The sequence below is a fragment of the Simochromis diagramma genome, unplaced genomic scaffold, assembly GCF_900408965.1.
Source record: "Simochromis diagramma unplaced genomic scaffold, fSimDia1.1 OVJJ01000131.1, whole genome shotgun sequence".
Classification (NCBI taxonomy): Eukaryota; Metazoa; Chordata; class Actinopteri; order Cichliformes; family Cichlidae; genus Simochromis; species Simochromis diagramma.
The window spans coordinates 14,689-32,705 of NW_024387200.1; the positions used below are offsets into that span (position 1 = coordinate 14,689).

Consider the following 18,017-nt stretch of genomic DNA (forward strand, 5'->3'; position numbering starts at 1 on the left):
GCTTGTTTTGCAGCCACAGGTTCTGGCCACCTTGTAGTCATTGAGTTGACTATGAGCTTCTCTGCATACCAAAGTATTAAAAGAACTGTGGATAAACAAATGCCCCCAAACCTCAATGACCTGGAAAAATGCTATAAAAGAAGAGTGGGCCAAAATTTCGCTTCAAAGATTTGACAAAGAGAGACTAAGTTAAGTTCTACAAACTATAAAAATCATGGGTTGAACTTTGTTTTGCATAGGACTACATAGAGTCTTGTGTAAATTTTCTTTTCCACAACTGCATCTTTACAACTTAATAAATATACCAGCAGTTAGCCAGAAAGCATGGGGGCATTTTCTTTGTTTTAAGTTTTTTTCTTCCTCCTCCAACTGCCACTCATTCAGGTGTGCAGAGATTTTGCATCAGATGTTTGTACTGTCCACAGAAAATTGTGGCATGAATAGAAAATTGAAATAAGGTATCTTTTCTGTCCCCTAACTAATTTAAGATGATTGCATTCCATAATAAAATACAAAGGAATAAAACGTTAGCTCCATGAGTTTAGTTGCTACCGCAATTTTTGACGCATGATGATGACAACGACTAAAAATGGCATTTTAAATTGTGGTTTTTCACCCATGTTAAAAACAGTTTGCACGCATGCAATTAGACTCTGAAAACCTTAATTTAACCTAACATTAATTTACAGGAAAAAAGCAAAAAAAGACCGAAAATATTAGCAAGATATGAGTGAATATTTATCTCCCCAGAAACTTGACTTCAAATGAAAGACAGTGCGCCTTTGAGCTGGATGTAAAATATTAGCTGTTTTTTGCTAGCAAATGACCCTTTCTTAACTTAAACTTAATGCATTTAAAAATGTGGTTCTGTGTAGAAGTGACTAACTTTTAACTCTTTAATTGTCATATTCATATTTGTTTGCTTCCCACCATATATGGGAAAGAAAAAGTTGCCAACAATAGATTTTCAAGACAGAGCAGTTGGTCACCTCAAAATATGTAGACTTGCTCTGTGTGTATGGTGATTGTTTCTTTGTCGTCTCCGAGAAGTTTGGAAAGTTAGCCTGGTGTAACTTAATCCTTATATTTTTGCTAAGCCACTGTTTTGGGTGCCACTCAAGGAAGGAGCCCTGAATTAGTCCTTGAAATCACAGACAAAGGCTATGAACAGCCAACACGTTTCTCTGCACCTCAGGAAGGAATTAGTCTTTGGCAGTAATTTGTTAACCTACTCTATGATTCAGAGGCTCCGGGCATTTCCTTGTCAATACTCATATAACAGCAGTAGTTACAAAATATTTTCTGTATCCGAAATATAATCACAGAGTCACCTTAGCCAACTCACTTGGAGTGTTAGATATTAGATTAAGGAAGGTAGGCAGTAATTTGTGGGGGAAAAAAGAAAAAGGAAGCTTTTACATAATCTTTACCCAGAACATTCATCTAAGTTCCACACTGCACATAAGTTATGCCTTTGTAGCATACAAGAAGGTAAAGAGTGCTTTGCCTTATGCTTTCACTTATTTGTCAGTCATCAGCTTTCAGTGGGAATAATTGCCTCAAAATCCCACAGCTCTCCTGTTTTAGAGCACCTCTGTGTGGGAGAGTCCTACACACACACACAGGACCTAAGCCAGAGCCTTGTCCCTCTCTGCAAGTGTGTGCAGGGATGAGTAGGACCACACCTTCTGAGAGCACTACCTGAAACTGGAGATGCGGGGGTACCAGTGAAGGGTTAGCTTTCATTGTCTTTGTCTTTTTTTTTGCCCCTCCTGGTTCTTTTAAGCATAGACAGGTACAGGGCCTTTGACTATTAACATACAATGCTCTGGTATTTATTGTTTTACGTAATCTCTATCACTGAATCCAGGTACTTATAGTCAAGCAGGGTTAAGGAGATGAAAGACCTAAAACACGTAGCGCTGGATACTCTGAGCTCCCTGCCTCCATTTCTACGCAAACTTTCTGTATATTCTGTGTGACTTTTGGAATTAAGTTGCCAGCTATTTGTGCTCTGATGACATTTTGGTAGGTTTCTTTTGTCGGGAAGAAACCTATTTTATTTTTATTTAATTTTTTGTTGTGGGGCAAGATAATTTTTTACATCAGGTATGTATTTTTTTATATGAAATACTGAGTTTATATTGCTTTATTTCAAATGCTGTCTTTGATAATTATGACCATTTTTACATGAATCGAACTTGACAAGTCAGTGGATGTTAATGTCTTTAAATCTACCTTTTATCTGTCACTGAAGTGACCGATAAGTGTACATTGCTGTATAACTGTACATTTACACTGATCTCAGAATATTAAAATCATGTAGTGTTAAATTTGTTGAGGTACTTTTCTCTAAGAGTTCTTTCTTCTTTCATAATTTGTCAGAAAAACTACAAAAGTATCACTTTTTTAATATCCACAGTGAGATTATATGTTGAAAAACCCACCAATTCTCTATTTCAATGGCACAAAAACGTCTCCGTTAAAGGGACTGACAGTGTTATTCTCTGCTTTTTCTCCGATATTAAGGGGTATTTTTGTGGGGCCGAGATCTTTCAGCTATTTCTGTGAGAAGGGAGGGGAAGCAGAGCTGACACAAAAGGCAACATTATTCCCCAGCGGATCTGCGCTACATCCTACCATGAATGGAGTATTGAAAAACATAACATTGGGGACTAGATTATTTTTCATCCCTCATAACTGAGCCATTTGTCCCAGAGTTTCAAGTGGTTTGTTGGTACAGTCTGCAAATGAGACAGCCGTGGTTCTCTAGTGCTGCACTGGTGTTAAAATCCCCACCTCCCAATTGGATGTACAATGACTTCTCTGTGGGCTTCTGGCCTTTGGAACTGTACCTTTGGAGACAATGCAAATGGAACTGACCTGGATGAAAACATGTCAGTCCAGAGTTTCTGCTTTTACGCTTTCTTGTCACTAAATGACCTTGCAAAAGTGGTGTGTTAAATTTGCCTCGGCGAGCCCCCAAACATTATATTTATACCGTAGAGCAGCTAAATATTTTAATGTCCCCCTCACATGCCTTTGTCTTTTTGCCTAACACTCTCCAAGGAGACTAGAGGCGCCCCCACAGTGTCATCAGGTGCCTAAGCATTTTGGAGGTTTCTAGTGACAGATTGCAGGAAGCAGCGTTTTTGCCTGACGATGGGGACCACAGAAAGCAGAAATGTCTTTTTGTGCCCCCTAGGTCCGGAATGTCCACTATCTCGAGGGGCCAATATCAAATTCTCCCCTCATCATCCCCTAATACGCATTCCTGTGTAAGGTCAGGGGGGATTCTGCATGAGCAAAGAGGCAAACAACCACATGCTTCTAACAACACTTCTTGATTCTTTGCTTGAAAGCTCCATGAGAAATTTGGAATTGAGCAATTGCAAAATTCCTCATCACTGATGAAGAATTGAGTCTGCAAAATGAAAACAGCCTTCACACGCCAGTCCTATAACATCAAAGTGAACTGGATACTAAAAAAAAAGTGATCAGGGTGTTTAATAAATGTATATGTTTGAATTATATAAACAGAACACAAACCTTCTGATCAGGCTGAAACTGATTTGAGCAGTTCAGGAAATTTAGGTCCAGCCTAAGCTAAATGCATCTACAACACAATTCGCTGGTGTTTCTATACTTAACTGAAAACTGTGTTCCCTTCCAGTCCTGTTTTTAAGGAACAAATAAGTTTCACAGCACTCAGATTTTAGAAGTTTTTGCAATGCCCTTGTCTTTGTCCTTGCCCTCATAATAATTTTTCCTGTGAAATTAAAGTAAAATCCGGTGTCTCCTACTACTACTTTCTAAAAAGTAAAAGGGCACGATTTTGATTGAAACTATACTGTAACATACCATAACACAGTAATGTGCTGTTTGTATTTATTTTTCTTCAAAGACAACAGCACTGATATTAATAAAGCATACTACTATGCAAAACATTTTGTATTTTTTTCTGTATTACTGTAGGTCCTGTAAGTTAGAATATAAAACACCTTGAGGCGATTGTTGTTTAAAGCCTGAACTGTGAAATGAATAATGGCCAACGAATTGTTTTAAAAATGGGGAGTTTATTGAACCATCTGACAACTTTGTTTTAAAAATTAATTAAATTTTCATTTCCATATATGATTTTTAATTTGTTTTGTATTGCCACATCTGACATTTATTTTTTTAAGTCCTTAAAAATGTTGTAAAAACAGTTTTTATTGTTAAATTTGTTTAAGTTTTTAAGGTGAAAGAATAATAACACTAATGATGAGGAAGTCTCCACTACTACTACAGCTAGATGCGGAGGAGATATAAATAAAATTGAACTGGATTTTCAGTATAATGCTACTGTGCAGTTTATGTTGAAAATTTTAAACCTTTTTGCACCACTACTGTGCATCCTTATACATTTTTCTTTTAATTAATTTGCGGTACTAAATAAATGTCATTCATTTCAGTTTCTCAGTTCTGAAGAATGAAGGGTATTTAGAATCTGGTTACATTACTATCTGACGATGATTACTGAGTGATTTGTCGGTGAATCCCAATATTCTCTGCCTGATGGAAAACCCCTTGAAAAAATGACACAGGTATCCAACTGTGCTTGTAACACAAGACTTCTCCAGCTGCTGATAATGGTCACATGCTAACCTTCCTCACTTTCAACTATGAGGGCAACAGATGTCATCCTGCTGCCAGATCTGACCACTGTGTCCATTTTGTGCTTACAAAACTGCAATGTAACACAACACTTTGTTGTCTATATTCTCCTTGTTGTATTGGCAGTACCATTAATAGATGGTGCCATGTCCTGATATCTGTGAAACGTGGGTGGCTGTTTGAATGAAAACAGAGATTCCTCACATCCTTTTCGTGTCACTTAGGAAACAACCAGCATCATGTGATTCCTGGGAAAGATTTTTGTCTGAGCTGTCCTCTTCTATCAGGCTTGACCTCAGACTACTATCAATACAATACCAACAGCTTCGGGCTTAATCAGTGAAAACAATCCAATACTACTAATTAGGCTTGTCTGAACCAAGATTAAAAACAGCTGGCTGCAATGTTGTAGTAGAAAAGTGTAGCCCACTGGTTACATCTCAACATTACGGGACACCAAATTAGAGGGACTGAGCGAGTGTGAATCTGTGTTTTGCAGGCGGATGGCCAGTCAGGGAGCCATGCGAGGCCAGCGCGTGGTGGAGAGTGAATGCAGGTGCTGGAACCCAGCCGTCTGGCTCCTGGTTTCTCTGCTGGGAACCCTCGTCTTGGTAGCCGTCAGCATTCTGTTGAGACTTGGTGAGTGCTTGGAAATGGGAGTACGTTCAATGAATTGCTGCACATAAGGGAAGACTGTTCACTCATGATGCTACCTGAATGTAATAATGCAGAAAGCTTTACTTCATGTCATGTGATAGTAGACAACAAATTATGTTTGTTCTGCATCATCATTGCTGTGCATTGTTGTCCATTACAATGTGACAAAAGGAAAAGCTTAAGGAGTTTATGCTTTTCTTTCAGATTCTCGGTGACCAGTTTTGGATAGAGCAGCTTATTAAATTATGTCATTTCCCATAGGGGACATATTCCCACTAACCAAAGGCTGGACTGTGGCTGTAAGAAGTCTAAAATCTTAAGTATGCTGTACACTTCCATTAGATTATTTTTTTTCAGTGAGTGCCTTCAACATACTGTCTAATCCATGAATTCACTTTGAGATTTGGGACATCTCGCAAAACAGAAAATGTTGCCATGGAGATGAATTGAGCCAGTTTGTGACACATGAGATGATTTCTTCTGTGCCACTGTTTAAGCACATTCGAGGCACTAATAATGCTCGAGAACCTGGTGTACTTGCAAGTAAACGCCCTGTAGATGAGTGCTTTTGTGTCCACAGCCACTGCCTGGCCAGTGTTTCCACAGCAATAGCTGGTTAAAAGCCCTGCAGTTGATTTTGAAGTGAGACAAGATCAATTTGACTCACTGAATCAACACGTGGGCACAGCAACTTATTTAAATGTGCTGACAGCACATGACTGCTTTTGTCTCTGGACAGAGCCAACAGATGACGAAACGTGTGCCTCACTAACCTTTTAATTTTGTGCTTTAATTTCAGGGGACATCAAAATAAGCAGACGGGCTTTACCCAGTAAGTAACATCCAAGTTAATCGCCACTTACTTTTCTATTTCCTTGCGTTTCGCTCTTCCAGAAAACAAATGCAAACCCTGCATGAGACCTTAGGTTTCATGTATGTTCATGTTTCAGAGTCACAAACACATGGGACCAGCCCGTGAAGTGACCCACATTGGGTGCAATGGTTATCTCTTTAGTGTCTTTGTTCGGTGCAGAAATCTGAGATATTGTATTAGTCTTCGGGCATAGACTGTCCTCCATCCATTGTGGGATGTAGCCTCACATCACAGGGTTGCACATGGACCCCTTGTGTTTTGCATAGCAATATATATACTTAAGCATGAAAATGCTTCAGTGTAGTCAGCTTAATATAAAGTAAGCTGTACTTGATGAGAGTATTTGCAAAAGTTAAAGCAGGATGCTAACATATTTCTGTAGCATCGGGTACAGTCTGAACAGGCCTGCTGTTGTGAGTTCAGTCTGTCTCTCATGTTACAGGAAAATAGATATAGTAGATATAGTGTACAGTAACTATAGAACAACAAAAACCACCTTTCATCAAATAATTTAACCATACACTCTCACTTTCTTTCACATGTCCAATCCTCCCTTTGTTTTCAGACAGTGGCGTGCAAAGCCCAGTGAAGATGGAGTATCAAGGTAAGTTTGAAATAGACAGTGACCTCCACATCCAGTCCACACATTCACATCCATCTGGTAACAGCCTAAAACATTCGGGGTGAAAACATTATCTGCATCCTAGTCACGTCATGAAAACCTATCAGCGTCTGGCTGTATGTCAGTGAAAGAAAGTACAGAAGGTAGCACAGCGCCTGGGGCTCTTTAAACAAGGTCACTTTCCCAGCTCTCCATTTCTCTAATCCCTACTTAATTGCTATATAACCTCCTATCCTCCTCCTGCATCCATTTCACTCACTTCCAAGGAGTCATGTGGCTTATTGATAGCCTTAATTTAGGATTAGACTTTTTTTTTTCCCAGAGGAATTTTTTCTTTCCTATTACCTGTCATTACATTAGAGCCTGGCCAGTCTCTTTTCTTCATACCAGAAGCACATGTTTTCAAAACGTCTCCTCTGAGAGAGAAAGCCTGACAAATATTTTCTGCTCATCTCTCTGAAGTACAACTGGTGAATGGGCGGAGCAGGTGTGAGGGCAGAGTGGAGGTGCAATACAACGACTCGTGGGGCACCGTGTGTGATGACGATTGGGACATGGTGGATGCAAATGTCGTGTGTCGTCAGCTGGGATGCGGGGTGGCTGTGGCGGTGTCCAGCAGCTCTAAGTTTGGACAGGGCACTGGGCTCATCATGTTGGATAATGTGGACTGCAGAGGAAGTGAAATGGAGCTCAGCCAGTGCCGTAGTCTGGGGTGGGGCATCCACAACTGTTACCACTATGAAGATGTGGGTGTCACCTGCAGAGGTAAAATACAAAATTCTAAGTGGATAAAACTTGGGAGGAGGAAAAAAAGGAATAAACATAATGAAATTGCTGCTTTTCTTTTCATTCGGCCGCTAGAACCAACCTTGCTGGGGTTCAGAGGTTTTGAGGAACCCAGCACACCACCCCAGTCCATATCTGGTTTACGTAAGTGCCCTCTGCTTTTATGAAAATGAGACTGGTCTTCTGCCAGTGTATATAGATAGATAGATAGATAGATAGATAGATAGATAGATAGATTGTTGAAACAGATACCTAACCCAGCAAAACGTGAAAATTAATATAATAAATATGTCATGACTGACACTTTGTTCATATAAAAATTAAAGCTGCACTAATTTGTATACATAGGTCTATACAAAGTCATTTGTATGTGAGTGTGTTAACTCACTGTATTATAATCATTTACCTACAGAAAAATGATCCTCAAAACTGAAATTTCTCTCTGTCTTGTAGAGACTTTCAGTTCATATTTGCTGTTTTACTGCACTTTTTGCTATTTGTCCTTCTCTCATGATGGATGTGGACCCAAATGCAGAAAACAAAAGCCCATAACCTCTATTCCAGCATAGCAGGAGTCCAATAAGTGTCGAAGAACAAAGTCCAAAACCAGGGAATACTCACAAGCAGCCATGCAGGAAAAAAACAGTGAACAAAAACAGCATGACACGACAGAGAACTAAGGCCAGCTGAGGCTTTAAAAGCCGGGGACTAATCCTGGAAAAAACAACAGCTGGGGAAAATAAAGAACAGGTGAAACACATGAATGATAACAGCACAGGGGATATAAAACTTAATACCAAATACAGGAGAGAACTAACTAGCAAAGTAAAGCAGGACACGAGTGACAAACGGGGCACAGAGACAAAAACTCAAACTGAAAGCAAAGAATAATATGAATAACCAATAACCATAAACTGAAAGAAAGATTATAGTAACAAGCCTAGAAAACAAACTCTAAACAAAACATAAAATATAGCACAAAGAACTAGATTAAAGCAACAACTCTAAACATATATGACACAGAAAACCCTAGTCATGGGATGACTAAAGATTCAAATGAAACAAAAAACTGCTCAAACTTAAAGCATACTTAAACCCAAAAGAAAACTATGGACCGTGACACCCCGAGCCCAAAGGGAGAACGAACTAAAACCAACAAATTGAATTCATCAGGTGGCCAGAAGCATGCCTGCTTATATTACTCTGTTTTGGTTGGATGTGCAGCTGGCAGATGTGTGTGAATTTGAAATTGAATGTTTGATTACATAGCAGTGAGGGGTTTTTTGTTTTTCTCCATACCATCATGCACCCAAGCCAATCTATTGTCGTAGGTCTAAGCATCTAAACCAACAGGTGTGAAGATTAACTCCACACTTGTATGTGGAGTTAATCTTCAGGAGACAAAACTGATGAAATTGCTTTAAGCAAAAGATGCTGCACTGCCTCGCTGTTAAATAAGCAGATTAGGTTTTTCATATACTTACATCAGTGCAATACAAATTTTAAAAGTAATATATAAACAAACAAAGTATGACACAGACCACAGGGAACACCTTTAATTTATGTTGTATACTGTAAAGAATTCACCATCAGATCAGTTTTTCTTTAGATGGTTTTCACGCCCTAATCAAATTGTTGCGGACAGGTGGTATGCCAGATGTTGCCACGAAATGCAAGGGCAGGTTGCATTAAAGAATGAACAATGGTTTATTTTGTCATTTTGCTCAGTCAAAAATGCGGGAAGACTCACAAAATGAACAACTTCATTAATCAAGGAACACAAATAGAACTGAAGCAATATATCATTTCAGTTCACCTTCAAAGACTTGTGGGATAATGGAAACTTTTGAACACGCCCCAAAGGCCTCATGAATTCCAGGCCATACCTATTGTTTGCTGGGTTTGCCTTTGTAGCAGTCATCCTCTTGTGTTTTCTCATAATCCCCCAAAGAATTGTGAGAGACCAAAAGAGGAGGAAGAAGAATTTAGTTAACAAGTTGACGTATCTAGCTACTTTTCCATTAACCACTATGTAACCCTGTGGGAATTGAGTAAAGGCCTCCAAATTCAGGGATTTCTTAAATGATGGACACATAAGAATGGCTACTGTCTCCTTGTTTCTGTCCACAAAGAGGCATATGATGACAACATCTGTGCTTAGTGCAATATTAGATGTCAATTTAGCGCTTCACTTTTGGTTTTTCCTCTGCACTCTGTAGTGTGCATTGTATTGCCTTCTTTCTGTGTATCAGTGTCAAATCACAGCAGCTGCTGTTCCCTTTGATACCCCCAAAATGACATACATAGAGAATCTAATAAAAACTTACAGAGTATAAAAATATGCTCTGTAAAGAAAAAGCTTTATCAAGATTAGTGCCTACAAATCCCTCCCTCTCCTGCTTACTTTAGGAGATGGCACCATCCGTCTGGTTAATGGACAGAACTCGTGCCAGGGCCGAGTTGAGATCTTCTACCAAGGAAACTGGGGGACAGTGTGCGATGATGACTGGGTACTCAACAATGCCAAGGTAGTATGCCAACAGAGTGGCTGCGGCAGTGCTGTCTCTGCACACACCAACTCCTACTTTGGCTACGGTACCGGGCTAATTCTTCTGGACAACGTCAACTGCCAGGGCACGGAGCAGGACCTGACTAAATGCAAAAGCCTGGGTTGGGGTAAACACAACTGTGGCCATCACGAGGACGCTGGGGTCACCTGCACTGGTACTCTTAGAACTGTCACATTAGCATGAGTAGCACACCTGCAACTAAGATATTAAGTTCACAATTACACTTTAGCATGATAGCCTGCCAGAGTGAAAGTTATGTTATGGAAGTGAAACTTATGGCAAAAATTTAGCAAGTATCAGAAAATCAGTCGGATTCATCTTAGCTGGACAGCAAAAATGTCTGCACAGAATTTAGTTGCATTTCATAAAGCACTGGTATAAATTTTATTTTTCACCCACTTTAGGGTCCACTACTGTACCACCAGTAGCAACAGGGGCCCAGAGAGGGCCGTGGGGAACATTGAACACTGAAGGTAAAGCGTACCATTCACTACACACTATGTTCAACTTTGTGCAAACAAGCTCAGTCTGATTATTGCTTCTGTTCACCAGCCTGTTCCATTTGTTGTCCTGGGTTAATAATTAATAATAGGAACAAAATGTGCATTTTGATATATGACCAACAGGGTGAGCCATTCTTCCCCTGTTGATCATATACATGCTGCACCACAGTGCCACAAAACAAAGTGGTGCATGTGTTCCATAACCTAACCCTGCCATCATAAACGGGTTGTCTGGTGTATTCATGTATCAAGTAATTGTATTTTTTCTGTCTTCCCCTACAACTACACAAAAAGTTCCAGTCACCAAGTCACCAAGCACAACAACAACAGTTACAACAACAACAACAACAACCACCCAAACAAGAGGTAGCATTCTGTTTGATGTATAAAAATTAAATGTGTGTGTGTGTGTGTGTGTGTGGTTTTTTTTAGTATTGAACACTGTGCACCATCAGCAATGTAATCTACAAAGAAAAGAATTTCTAGTCTAAAATTGCAATAACGCATCCGTGTGTTTCGCCTCTTGCAGTTACGTCAGCCATTCGTGTGATAAATGGCAACAGTAGCTGCCAGGGTCGTGTAGAGGTCCTCTACAAAAATGTTTGGGGGACAGTGTGTGATGATGACTGGGACATGCCCAATGCCAAAGTAGTGTGTAGGCAGCTTGGATGTGGCGCACCTATTGCAGCCAAGTCCAATGCCTACTTTGGCCACGGTTCGGGCCCTATCTTGCTGGACAATGTGGAATGTAGTGGATTTGAACTAGAGCTATCCCAGTGCTTCCACCTGGGGTGGGGTCAGCACAACTGTGGCCATCATGAGGATGCTGGAGTTATCTGCGCACGTAAGACCTTATTTATTTTCTCGCAGCACTAAACTAGGCTTCATTAAACATACACTTATAGCACATGCACAGTGTTGGGGAGTAACGGAATACATGTACCGCCGTTACGTATTTAAAATACAAAATATGAGTAACTGTATTCCGTTACAGTTACCGTTTAAAAAGGTGGTATTCAGAATACAGTTACTTTGTTGAAATAAATGGATTACACTGCGGTACTTTCCTGTTTCATTTTGTCGCGGGTCAGGACTGTTTGGGTTTTGTTTGACAGCTACGTTCTGTTGTTCCAGGCGGCAGCGTTACAGTTGCCATGGTTACAGGGCGACGCTCTCTCTCTCTCTGCGACTGTGTGTTTCCTGGGTGAGAGAGCGCCTTTTCGTTGTTGTTGTTGTTGTGCTAAGCTAACAGGCCGAATGCTACAAGCATAGCTCTAAAGAATGTAGCATCATGGGCAGTGTAGTCCGTGTTGCAGGGAGAATGGACTGCCATACACGTTATGGGTCTGTGAGCGCGAGGAGGGAGTAAAAGGGGAGTGGAAAGGTACGAGTTATGCACATGCATATACTGAACTTGGTAAATGTCTGTAATGTCTGTACTATTGTCATATGAACAATGTTGGGAAGGTTACTTTTAAAATGTATTCCACTACAGATTATAGAATACATGCCCCAAAATGTATTTCATAACGTATTCCATTATGTTACTCAATGAGAGTAACGTATTCTGAATACTTTGGATTACCTATTATATTATCATGCTTTTTACAACTACATGAATGTACTATTGCTGTGTGAATTATTACTTTTACTGAATGTTACTCGCCATACCAATACCAATTAGATTTTTTAAAATCTTAATATAAAATGAGTAACAGTAGGGCGGACATTAGGTAAGGCTGCACTTTTTGCAGCGATCTCGTATAGAAAACTGTTTCATGCGTATATAAAACAGGTCCACGGCTCTGAACCGTAGTAAAGGGACCTCTGGCTAATACGTCGGGTTCCGTGTCAGGCTCGTAGATGAAAACTAGCTTTACTTTGTTGTCTGGGTCAACTTTGCTAGCGAGAGACAGAGAGAGGCGTTGAAAGGCTGCTTCAACAGAATATACTGTTTCGGAGAAAAACACAAAAAAGGTGTACAGTCGAGTCTTGATAGCTTACTTACAACTGGGCTCGTCAGGCACTCTTTTTGGCTGCAGTGGTTATTATTATATTTGCATGCTTCCATCTCCCGCTTCTGGTCGGTGACAGCTCATACTTTTTGACTCTCCTTTTTCTCCCTCCCTCGCTCACAGACACATAACGGGTATGGCAGTCGATTCTCCCTGCAGCACGGACTACACTGCCCATGAGGCTACATTCTTTAGGGCGATGCCTGTAACACTCTGCCTATTGCCTTCATATTAAATCATTTTTGTGAATAATTTTTAAGAATATTTCTTCACGTCATTATGCGGGCCGCAAGAAGGTGTGACATGGGCCGCGAGATTGAGACACAGACATTAGAGCATCTTAATGCGTGTTTTGTCAAAAATAGAGAGGCTATAGTTAGGCATAGCCAAACATATGAAACAGGAAAATACCGCCGTGTAATCCCTTTATTTCAGCAAAGTAACTGTATTCTGAATACCACCTTTTTAAACGGTAACTTTAAAGGAATACAGTTACTCATATCTTGTATTTTAAATACGTAACGGCGGTACATGTATTCCGTTACTCCCCAACACTGCATATGAACATATGAATGACTCTTAAGTCATGAGTTCCCCTAAAAGCCCATACCACCTATCTATATATATATCTATATATCTAGTCATCTACACCCGCCCTGCTGGGCTGGCCAGTTGCAATGCATGACTATAGTACTTTGAGGACGAAACAGCCCAGAGAGCATGAAAAACAGTGGATGAGTCAAGGCACATCAGCGTCACTGAATGCCTCCATGCCAAATATGACTTCTTTCAGGCTAAATCAAAAGCACAAATATCCTCTTTTATATGTACTGTAAATCCTTGGTTCCAAATTAATCAGGAAATGTTTTAATGCAGTTTCTTTTTAACAGTAGCAGTTGCTTTGAGTAGTTTTGCCTTTAGTAAGTAATTAGAAAGGGGTGTAATTTGTGCAAACATCTTTACAAAAACATAGTCTGTTATAAACAGACTGTTATAAACAGACTTTGCAGAGGCAATATCTTGATGAAATTGCCTCTGCAAAGTCTGTGTCTGGATTATTGGCTTCTAGGAACAGAAGAAGCAAACAGGTTTCTTATAAGTCATTAAAATCCCTGCTAGATAAGTGTGATATTACTTTTGTGACCTAATATTCCATGACTATTCCTTGAATACATGAACATAATTCTTTCTTCTCTGTTTCCCCTTAGCTTTTGACCCCCAGTTTTTTGATCTTGCAAGTGTGCGTGAATTCAGAGTAACAGAAACAATACCAACAACCACCACCGCAACCACCACACAACCACCTGAAGGTAAGTCACATATACCCTCAGTTATTTCACAATAATGTCACCTTCCTCTGGACTGATTCTCAGAAGCAATCAATGCTCAAAGTTTAAAAGAATTGTTTTTTATGTAGGTTTGGTAAGACTGGTGGGTGGCCAGCACCGGTGTGAGGGTCGAGTGGAAATGTACTTGAATTCAGGATGGGGCACAGTGTGCGATGATGCCTGGGACCTCCCAGATGCCCAGGTGGTGTGCCGTCAAGTGGGCTGCGGTGAAGCCATAGCAGCTCGGGGAGAAGCTTACTTTGGGCCCGGCATGGGAACAATCCTGCTAGACAACCTCAAGTGCAGAGGTACTGAGAGATCCCTGCGGAGCTGCTCCCATATATTCTGGAATGTACACAACTGCGACCACTCTGAAGATGCTGGTGTCACCTGCTCGCCATCATGATTTCAGCAGAACCGCACTCCCACCAACATGTGTTAGGATGTGGGTGTACCGTCCTCGGACTTGTGTACATTATGTAAATAACAGCTGTCACATTGCTGAAGTAATATTCCACCATCACCAACATAAATAACAGTTAATATGCCATTCCATGATTATATTCTATAACTATATAAGCCTATTAAGCACTTTATAAATATATTATATAAAACAAAATGTACACAGTTGTTTGATAAATGAAGAAAAGTAAAGCTTTTAACTGTCTGTCTTTCTGTTTTTGTTAAAATATATACTGTACATGTTATTTTTCACTTAAGGAATATACTTGAGGAAGTCTGTGGATTAAAGCTATTTTTACAGAACAACCTCTGCTCCACAATCCACAAATATGTATGATATAACATAAATGACACTGTATACTATAATCTATAACACTGAAATACACATAAATAAATGTGCTATAGCTTGTATATACATGAAATAACTGTGCTTTTATTCCATAATTTTATATATATATATATATATATATATATATATATATATATATATTAGGGGTGCAACGATATTCGTATCGATATTGAACCGTTCGATACAGTGCTTTCGGTTCGGTACGCATATGTATCGAACAATACAACATTTGTAATTTATTTTATCAATTTTCCTTCTGACGATGCTGTCTGTGTGGAGCGCTCAGTGAATCTGTGTTCGACTACTCCGCCTAGGCTGCACTGTCGAGCGCAGATCCACTGAGCGCTCAACACAGACAGCATAGTCAGAAGGAAGAGCGCAGGGCAAGCTAGCGAGACAGAAGTTAAGCTCTACTTGCAACATTCAGATCTGGCGTTTGGAATTATTTTGGTTTTCATGTGACGTATGACCCTGAAGGTAAGCGAGTCATGGACTAAAGTAAAACAGTATGTTGGATGTGCCATGCAATGCTCAATTACATTGGTGTGAACTAGTGTGTTAGTGCAGTTAGCTCGTTAACGTGTTGGCCGTCTAGCCCCATGCACGGAGCGATCGGCGGTAGCTCGTTAACGGAGATTTGCCGTGTTGTGGCGTTAAGGTCATTTCAACGAGATTAACCTGAAAGCACTAGTGGGAACACAACGAATATGACTGCACATTTACGCCGACATCATCCTAGTGCAGAAACAAGTGGAAGCAGACAAAAAAAAGCAAGCATGCTACTAACTTTAGCCGAGTCATTTAGACAGCTGTTAGCACATGATTCTCCTTATGCTGCTGAGAATATAGCCCAGAAGAAGCGGATAGTATAGCTTTTATTTTGGAAACAGCCATTTCTCTGTAATAAACTCTCTTTTCCAAAGATGAGTGATTCCTCAATCAGATACAGGGCTTGCAATATCGCTAGCCCGACGTCCCGGAGCTAGCGATTTTTTCAGTCGGGCTACCAAAATCTATCTCTTCCCTGCCCGTCGGGCTATTGTAGGAAAAATATATGTCAATGCTTTTGCATTCTTTCAGAAATGTAGCTGGGTAATTATGTCATTGGCATCGGTGAGCCACTGTCAATATGTGACATATTGAAGTCGCGTTTGAATTTGCGCTTGTTTTTTTGCTTTCACTTTGCAATCGTGCGAACTGTGTATAGAGAGCGACAGCACTGATCTGTGAGTGATGATAATTTGTGCACCAATTCCTCTGACATAGTCTTATCAATCGTTAGCTTACTATGCAAACATGACAAGTGAAATCTCCCGCAGCAAGCTTAAACATGTGAGAGGTTGATCGCGCAGAGAATCGCTGAGCTTATGTGAGTGAGCGTGTAAAAGCATTTCAGTTCTGCTGAGCCAAATAAGAGAGGTCAGGGTGAAGAAGTGACAGCCAAAGAAAAGCTTACCACAAAACGGAGAAGTTATGACAAATGAGACTATAAGGCAAAAAGAAAGTGCAGCTTTATGGTTTCATGGACAAAAGAATTTCTGTGGCTGCAATATGATGAGCTAAATAACCAGGGCTGCACATAAGTGGTCCGCAGGTGCGCATTCGCTGTCCAAATAAAAAACACGCACAAGGGTTAGGGTTAAATTTAAAAACTGTACTTTTGAGTTAAAATATATATTTATAATTTTAATAAATGACAAATTAAAAATGCATGAACATTTTTTTGTATCGAAAAAATATCGAACCGTGACACCAAAGTATCGAACCGAACCGAACCGTGAATTTTGTGTATCGTTGCACCCCTAATATATATATATATATATATTTATTAGGGGTGCAACGATATTCGTATTGATATTGAACCGTTCGATACAGTGCTTTCGGTTCAGTACGCATATGTATCGAACAATACAAGATTTGTAATTTATTTTATCAACTTCCCTTCTGACGATGCTGTCTGTGTTGAGCGCTCAGTTCAGCGTTCGACTACTCTGCCTAGGCAGCACTGTCGAGCGCAGATCCGCTGAGCGCTCAGCACAGACAGCATCGTCAGAAGGAAGAGCGCAGGGCAAGCTAGCGAGACAGAAGTTAAGCTCTCCTTGCAACATGGCAAATTGAACCTCCCCCACCCTCATTCAGATCTGGTGTTTGGAATTATTTTGGTTTTCATGTGACGTATGACCCTGAAGGTAAGCGCGTCATGGACTAAAGTAAAACAGTATGTTGGATGTGCCACGCAATGCTCAATTACATGGGTGGGAGCTAGTGTGTTTGCGCAGTTAGCTCGTTAACGTGTTGGCCGTCCAGCCCCATGCACGGGGCGATCCGCGGTAGCTCGTTAACGGAGATTTGCCGTGTTGTGGCGTTAACGTCATTTCAACGAGATTTACGCTGACAGCACTAGTGGGAACACAACGAATATGACTGCACATTTATGCCGACATCATCCTAGTGCAAAGACAAGTGGAAGCAGACAAAAACAACAAACATACATGCTACAAACTTTACCCGAGTCATTTAGACAGCCGTTAGCACATGATTCTCCTTATGGGGACCTGATATGTTTAATATGCTGCTGAGAATATAGCCCAGAAGAAGCGTATAGTATAGCTTTTATTTTGGAAAGAGACATTTCTCTGTAATAAACTCTCTTTTCCAAAGATGAGTGATTCCTCAATCAGATGCAGGGCTCGCAAAATCGCTAGCCCGACGTCCCGGGGCTAGTGATATTTCCAGTCGGGCTACCAAAATCTATCTCTGCCCTGCCCGTCGGCCTATCGTAGGAAGGAAAAATATATGTCAATGCTTTTGCATTCTTTCAGAAATGTAGCTGGGTAATTATGTCATTGGCATCGGTGAGCCACTGTCAATATGTGACATATTGAAATCGCGTTTGAATTTGCGCTTGTTTTTTGCTTTCATGACAAGTGAACTCTCCCGCAGCAAGCTTAAACATGTGAGAGGTTGATCGCGCAGACAATCGCTGAGCGTTATGTGAGTGCGCGTGTAAAAGCAGGAGGATATATATTTTAGTTCTGCTGAGCCAAATAAGACAGGTCAGGGTGAAGAAGTGACAGCCAAAGAAAAGCTTACCACAAAACGGAAAAGTTATGACAAATCAGACTATTGTGGTGGACCACTGGAGGGCTCCACTCACACCCAGTTCTCAGGAAGGTTGTTGCTGTGTTTTGGAGG

At 40.4% G+C, this 18,017-nt stretch overlaps 1 protein-coding gene across 1 annotated transcript; it reads left to right on the top strand.

Moving 5' to 3' along the window:
- Window positions 1-1,697: 1,697 nt before the first annotated feature.
- Window positions 1,698-14,888, top strand: LOC120745861 (scavenger receptor cysteine-rich domain-containing group B protein). Its single transcript, XM_040051054.1, has 12 exons — window positions 1,698-2,109; window positions 5,156-5,295; window positions 6,113-6,145; window positions 6,753-6,791; window positions 7,272-7,574; window positions 7,671-7,739; window positions 10,005-10,319; window positions 10,570-10,638; window positions 10,963-11,034; window positions 11,198-11,512; window positions 13,892-13,993; window positions 14,101-14,888. Exons 2-12 carry the CDS (start codon window positions 5,160-5,162, stop codon window positions 14,415-14,417), a joined length of 1,770 nt encoding a protein of 589 aa, XP_039906988.1. The 5' UTR covers window positions 1,698-2,109; window positions 5,156-5,159; the 3' UTR covers window positions 14,418-14,888.
- The last annotated feature ends 3,129 nt before the right edge of the window (window positions 14,889-18,017 follow it).

What these genes read in the sequence shown, in the direction of transcription:
- LOC120745861 (XM_040051054.1), top strand. Translation starts at nt 5,160, where the DNA reads ATGGCCAGTCAGGGAGCCATGCGAGGCCAGCGCGTGGTGGAGAGTGAA. An exon ending in AAGCAGACGGGCTTTACCCA is followed by an intron (nt 6,146 to 6,752) that starts GTAAGTAACATC and finishes CTTTGTTTTCAG; the next exon opens with ACAGTGGCGTGCAAAGCCCA. An exon ending in TGCTGGAGTTATCTGCGCAC is followed by an intron (nt 11,513 to 13,891) that starts GTAAGACCTTAT and finishes GTTTCCCCTTAG; the next exon opens with CTTTTGACCCCCAGTTTTTT.